At 38.3% G+C, this 7546-nt stretch overlaps 1 protein-coding gene across 1 annotated transcript; it reads right to left on the bottom strand.

Annotated features, from left to right (window-relative positions):
- Window positions 1-1187: 1187 nt before the first annotated feature.
- On the bottom strand, window positions 1188-5017 carry fosaa (v-fos FBJ murine osteosarcoma viral oncogene homolog Aa). The gene is made up of 4 exons (XM_065267347.2): window positions 4807-5017; window positions 4012-4182; window positions 3675-3782; window positions 1188-2499 (listed from the first exon to the last, which is right to left on the bottom strand). Exons 1-4 carry the CDS (start codon window positions 4918-4920, stop codon window positions 1840-1842), a joined length of 1053 nt encoding a protein of 350 aa, XP_065123419.1. The 5' UTR covers window positions 4921-5017; the 3' UTR covers window positions 1188-1839.
- Window positions 5018-7546: the final 2529 nt, after the last annotated feature.

Here is a 7546-nt window from a genome sequence, read left to right as displayed (position 1 = left end):
GTGTTCTTGCTTCAAGGGGTTCTTGACAGGAATGCCCCAGAAGAATTATTTTGGGTTTCTCAAAGAACCTTTACGTCGTTTTTTTACCTTTATATAGTCTGTAAGCGCTTCGACTTCAGACTGCAACAGAATATGGAACCATAAAGCCCGACAAAGGAACCTTTATTTTAAGAGTGCACTTCAAAATCATCCATGGTGCATGTCCAAAAACATTGTAGTTCCATGATAGGTGTATATTTTCATGTGATCTTATGTGTCTCATGTTTATGTTTTTATATTAGATACCCCACAGTGCTACTAACAGCAACTGTAAATCATTTGGTTAGTTGAGTTTTATTGCAGTATTCATTTGTGGTAAATATGAACCCAGGGACATGTTTAAGGGTGAGGGAGTACAGGAGATAATGATTAGCACCTATCAGACAATAAAGGTTCTTTAAGACCCAATAAAATTTATATGAAAGCTTTGTTGCCTTTAGTCATTATCTATCAGCTTTAATCTACAGCTGTGGCTGAAAGTGGTCTTTAAATATTTTTTCTTTTAATAAACATACTGGTTGAGTCAAACCATCAAAATATGACTGTAATCTGGAGACATTTTAATTTACAAAATTATGGCAAAAATAATTTCATAATAGAATATGGGTTTGGCCAATAAAAGCATACAATAATACAAGCAGCTTTAAACCAGTATGAACAAGTAAACATGAGGGATGTTATTTTTACATTCCTCACAGGATAGGAAAAAGCATGCATTGATTAATGTTAATCTTTTTTTGATGCCAGCACTCGTCCATAAGATGCTTTTGATTTGTCCCCTTGCTTAAATACATGTACTTGATGTAGTTAAATTTAGTAATTTTACATTTATGCAATTAAAGTTCATAATATGGTATCAGCATATGTGTGTTCCTGCAATCAAACCCAGAACGCTGCTAACGCAATGCTCTGCCAACATGAACTGACATGTATGAATACATTAACAAAGATTTATAAAACACCATTTTAATCCATAATAAATGAGACATTTTGTAAACAACCAAAATATTTAAGTATTATAACAATGATGTCACACTTAGATAATGACTCTCTCTCTTTCTCTCTCTCTCTCTCTCTCTCTCTCTCTCTCTCTCTCTCTCTCTCTCTCTCTCTCTCTATATATATATATATATATATATATATATATATATATCAATAAAAGACAAAAGAACACAAATCCATAATGAGGATTTATTCAGCAGTCAATGCTTTTCATTTGACAAAGTCAAATTTAAAATGTAAAAAAATAAATTATTATAAAATACATCTCCATCGATATAGCACTGAATGTTTTCATGGAAAACTCTAAAAATGTCAGAACAATGTGAAAACACAGTCGAACGATGACACTGAGGTATGTGTGATAACTGTTATGACTGTACGGATATCAAAGCACAGCACGCAATGATACAGTAAACTATTGCCATAAAGACAAACACAAAATTGCAGTCAATTCCACAATACGGAACTTAGCACCAGATCAAACAAATATGAAACGGATACATATATCCTATATATGTATTATATATTTACTTATATATATTTCATGATATCTCTGTGCATGCTTCTAAGGCCAGAACATAGTTCATATCTGCTCAAAAAATAATTATAATCCATGCTCTTGTATTTGGGCTACATCAAATGCATCTGGAAGAAAGTGACATCCCACCCACGCATTACACGTGGTGTCATGGATGCATCCGTAGAATATCTGGCATCACACCAACCTCCCAAATCTGAACACGGCCAAATCCAATGATAAATAACAATATCGTGACATTACATCACATACGCTTGCGTTTATAAGGCCAGTAGGGTTGGAGAGTTGAGGATATCAACGCTAGATTCTGCTTTGGTCGCTCCGCCTTTACAAGCATCCAGACCCTCGGACAGCGAGTCCAGCTCAGGGCAGGCGAAAGTAAAGACGGACAGGTAGTTGCTGCAGGTGGGTGTGGATGTGTTCACCACCGGGGTGCTTAAAGGTTCAAGATCATTGGCCACAGACTTGTAGAGAGTCTCCCAGTCCGTGATGCCCAGCGAGCCAGTCAGGTCTATGTCGGGGACGGAACGGGCCGCTCCGGCTGACACGCGGTCCTCGTCGACGGTGGCGAGGAGATCGTCATTGATATCCAGTGATGGCTCCAAATCACACAAACTGACTTCTGCGCTTGAGCACAACAGGATGTTGGAGTTCCCAGAAATAGCCGTGGATGGAACCGTTGGGATCTCCATGTCCTGAAGAGGACTGGCATCGTGTGGACTTTCATCAGGGAGTTTGGTGGCCGCTTCTGGAGTTGGAAGTGGCTGAGGAGACTCTGGAAAGAGACAGTCCAGCTCTTCAGGCAGTTGGCAAAGAGGTTTATGAGTGGCCAGCACGTACTCCAACCTTTCCTTCTCCTTCAGAAGACTCTTAATTTCAGCCTGTAGAGCAGCCTTGTCCTCTTCTAGCTGGTCAGTTTCCTAGAGGAATCAAACATATCAACACATTTTGAAAAAGCCTCTTTACCAGCTCTTTATCATATAATGAAATAGAATGGGGACCAGGCCTGTCAAACTAAAAAATGACAATAAAGCACCCTTAAAGTGTATAAGACTTGTGCACTTGTGAAGTCACAGCCAATAGCATTGTTTGACAATGGTGGAAGAGGGAGTGTTTTGTTTGAAAACAGGTTAGATTAATCTTTAATCTATTGCAATCTATTGTTGTAGTCATGCTTGTGTCCCAGAAATTTTACACTTCATAAAAATGTACCATTGTTCCTCACACAAAGCTTCAAGGCACCTGAGCTGTTTGGGTGATAAAGTCTCAGTGTTTAAAAAACAAAAAATTTAACTTTTAATCTTTTGCCTAATTTTGTGTGTCATTAAAAAGCAAGCAGTTTGTTTTAAGTGGTTTGGATTTCGATCAAATCCAGTGGATCATTTCCTCACCATATACAGTATCCTCCTAAGACCCAAGCTTTTTTTCAGATTTCTACCAGCTATTTGGGGGTTAGGAAGAACCGATAAATATAATTACCAAATATTTTTCTTAGAACATGGTGCAATGTATTTGTCCATGTTTGTGTACAACCTGTTCCAGTTACACCGAATTCAGTATTATGGTGCAAACATCAAAAAAAATTGATGTCCACATATGTGTCTTAGGAGGTTAAATGAAAAATACACAATAATAATTTTGTTTACATCACTTAGCACCAGACTATTCTGTATTTGGTTTTTTTCTTGGTCCATGTAATCAATTATTTCAACAATTTGCATGTAAAGAGACTTATTTCAGAGCAAAGACATCAAATGTATGTAGATGTGTATATTTTGGATGAATTACACTCTAAAAAAACAAACGGTGCTATATAGCACCAAAACTGTTGATTTGAATCGTAACCATAGAAGAACCGTTTTTAGTGCCATATAGCACCGGTGAAGCACCGGTGAAGCACCTGTGTAGAACCATATAGGGGCCATATAGCACCACTATAGCACCACATTTGGTTCTACATAGCACTACATGGTTCTACACAGGTGCTTCACCGGTGCTATATGGCACTAAAAACGGTTCTTCTATGATTACGAGCAAAGAACCACTTTTGGTGCTATATAGCATCGTTTGTTTTTAGAGTGTATTGTGTACTCACTGCCTGAAGGGTGTCGGTGAGCTCTCTCCGTCTGTTGCGACACTTTGCTGCAGCCATTTTATTTCTCTCTCTCCTGATCCTCTTCTTCTCCTCTTCCTCTGCTGAGAGCTACACATGAAGTGCACTTATTATTTCTTTCAGAATCAATGCATCCCGCGCAAAATCCGTCGCCAGTTTACCCCAAAAGCATCCCTCACTGCAATGCGTCTAAAAATAGCTTATATTGTTGCAGACTTGCTGTGAGGTGAATATAAAGTGGATGCTGCTGGTCCAGGCATCACGCCAAAACCAGACCTGCATCCCCATCAATCGCAGGCATGCAGACGCAGAGGTGTACCTGCTCGCTCTTGCTCTTCCCGCCCGCGCTTTTGCTCTTTCCTCCAGCTGTTTTAGTTTTAGCTCTGCTCACAGACGTGATGATGGTCGGCTGGACCATCCACTGCAGGTCCCGGGTGCTGGAGATCGCCGTGACCGTGGGAACAAACGAACCGGAAGGCACGCACGAGCCCTGCGCCCATCATTGACATATGTTACGATAGAAAAATATAATGCGCAATACATAGAGAGGGAGAGCATTCATTAAAATGCATGTCTGGATGTATTAACGTCATTGTTATTTACACAACCATGGATGTGACCTTTTGATTTTCTATTTCACATTTATTAGCCTTCCTTTAAATACACTCAAGCATCTATAAATAGTCACCTGCTGATCAATATTTAACTTTTGCATTGTCTCTGACGTCAATGCTGACGCAGAGCTGCTGTGGTGGGCTCTCCTCAATGGATTTATTTCTCTCAATGAACAGCTGCAGTTTAACAATGCTTTACCATGTTTCACTGCATTGCAAGGGATGCCCAACAAAACAACACGTGCATTACAGATATAACAACATAAGACTATTAATTCTTTAAGTATTTAAATGTTTCACGTATGCATATTTTAAGAACCATACAAAAACATATTCATTATATATGCCAGGATAATTTAAATGTATAATAATAATATTTTACCAGAAATAATACATTTTAAACGTGTAATGGTCTTAATCCACATGCACCAAAAGTTTTGATATTCAGATGTGAAATGCATTGATATGACAGCATGCGTCACATGTGTGATGATGTGTACCTGTGTTTGGTCCATCAGCGGGTCAGTGCGGGTCTCCTGCGGGAGATGCGGCCGGGTGTCCCCGCCGGGAGACGCTGATGTGTCCGCCTCAGTCTTCGCTTTGCTCGGAAACATTTCTCCAGCACACACGGGCGAAACGATGAAACAGATTCCAGGTCTTGTGCTCAGGGTCCCTCGTTTGGTGATTGTTGAGTCGTTTTCTCCAGGTTTATAAACCTGGTCAGTGATACTCGGCTCTGGTGGCTCCTCTTATTTATAGTCCGCCTGAATTTTATGAATGAAACGGGATGAACCATTCTGCTCGCGGGGGGCAACCACGACAAACGCGCGAGTGACATCGTTTCTGTAAATTGTTGTGTATTAAATTGTATTTATGTGTCAATCAAAAAAAACATGCTGATGATATAAAGCTGGACGCGGTGAAGTATTTTTGGGCATTGTGAAGTAGATGTGGTACATGTTAGATATTCATTCATAAATTTCTGAAGGACCCTGAGATGCACGATGTCAAAAAAAAAAAACAGCACGTCCTCATGAATGATTAATAATGATTAAGAACACAATTGTACTTATTGCAAATATTACAATATGTTCCCTTACGATTCAACATTAAAATGTAATCTTATAATAAATATTCTTTTAACATGTCATATAAACCAGCTCACAAAATCATGCGTATGAGACCGTGAAAGTCTTAAACAATAACGAAACAAATATTAGCATATAATATAAATAATATAATCTTTTAAATATTAAAAAACGAAATATTATTTAAAATACTAAATATTGCATTAAATCTATATATGATGTGCTGTCTCGATCTTCTGACCCCTCCAGTCTCAGCATCTGCACCTGCTCCTGCGTCACGCAGTGACGTCAGACTGTCAAACAGGAAAATGACCATATAAGGACAACTACGTATTGGGATTCCAGTGTTAAGCATATCTGGACTGAACTAAATGTTCATCCTTGTGTTTTGTAAAATGCATTTGCGCATATAGGTTTATAAGCAATTCAAATGCGCATTGTATAAACGCATCATTGTTAAATAAGACTAAATAGCTGTTGAGCTGCAGATGTGTGTGTGTGGGAGGAATGTTGTGTAACGGTGCTCAGGTCAGGTGAACACATGTGAGCTTATATTGAGGACCTCACAAAATTATTTTTGAAATATAATTGGTGGTGGTGGGGGGGATGCACAGAGACAGCATTTAAAAAATTCAACATTTGTAGATTTATTAGCACTAAATTTTAGATAGATATCTACACTATTAAAAAGTGTTCATTTTTGTTGTTTTGTGTTTCCTATTTAACGCTTTATGTGTTATTCTGTGTTGTTTTAATATATTCGTTTAAAGAGTGTAAATAAATGTATATTGTTTCTCATTTTTAAAGTACATTATTTAAAATACAGTATATTGTATAATGTGCAGGTTATAGACCTGTCAGGGCCTTCAGCTGAGTGTCAGTGTGACAGGTGAGGAAATAAAAAATTTTATTAGGTTGTTGATTACAGACCGTCAAGCTCTTTAACCTCCAAACACAAACCAACTTATTTTAGGAAGACCCTTTCAATGATTTAGTTTCATTATTTAAATCATGACATCTACTAATACACACGCACGCACGCACGCACGCACGCACACACACACACACACACACACACACACACACACACACACACTCTGGTTTCCATGTTTTGTGGTGACATTCCATGGACATAATGCATTTTATACCATACAAACTGTATATTCTATTCCCCAGACCCTAACCCCAACCATCACAGAAACCTTTCTTGTACCTTAGATTTTCAAGAAACATCATTCTGTTTGATTTGAAAGCTTGTTTCATCATGGGGACCTCAAAATGTCCCCACAAGGTCACAAAAATACTGGTATTCCTATCTTTGTGGGGACAATTGGTCCCCACAACGTAATAATTACCAGGTACCCACACACACACACACAATATATACCATCCTGTACACACATTATTCTTAGCAGTTAATGCTGCGTTGGCAGTTTATCTTTCTGGTAGAGACTGGGCAGCATTAAAAGACACTATAATGCTAGAGCTCCTACACCGTTCATTTACTTTATAACTGAGTGCTGGATAACTTCAGGTTTTGTTTTCTCTTTATGTTTTAGGAGCGTAGGCTAAAGTTTTACATTTTACATAAACCTTTAGTTTATCAAGAATTACTAGATGTTTTTGTATGTCCGAGGAAATGCGTTGAATTAGTTTTGATTCTTTATTAACTTTATTTAAAGAGCACCAATGGTCTGATTCACGATTTCCTTTAGTGTGTAAGTGTGTATTAGTTCATGTTAATGATATGCAAAAGGTACAAACCCCAAAGTAAACGATTACGCAAGTTATTGTCTCCAACGTGAATCTCTTTTCATGGACTACAACATACACACGGATTGTAGGCAACAACTTCCTGGGATTGGTGATGTAGTAAAGACCGACATTGTTGTAATTCCGACTCCAACTTCAGACTCACAGCCTGTAAGTTAACTTCTGTTAGCAACCAAATCTGTCAAACATGGTAAGAAGCATCACATTTCTGGCTGACGTCAGAGGTATTCAGGCCAATCACAACGTACAGATTAGCTGGCCAATCAGGGACACAGAGCTTTTAAAATCTGTGCGTTTTAGGAAGAAAGTGAAATCTGGAGCTACAAAAATGTAAGGTATGTGGAAAATAATGTGTTTTTAAACCATAAACCACGCAAAC

The sequence above is a fragment of the Paramisgurnus dabryanus genome, chromosome 17 (assembly GCF_030506205.2).
Source record: "Paramisgurnus dabryanus chromosome 17, PD_genome_1.1, whole genome shotgun sequence".
In the NCBI taxonomy this organism is placed as follows: domain Eukaryota; kingdom Metazoa; phylum Chordata; class Actinopteri; order Cypriniformes; family Cobitidae; genus Paramisgurnus; species Paramisgurnus dabryanus.
Note: the sequence above shows the minus strand (reverse complement) of the source record. Positions and strands in the feature narration are given on the sequence as shown.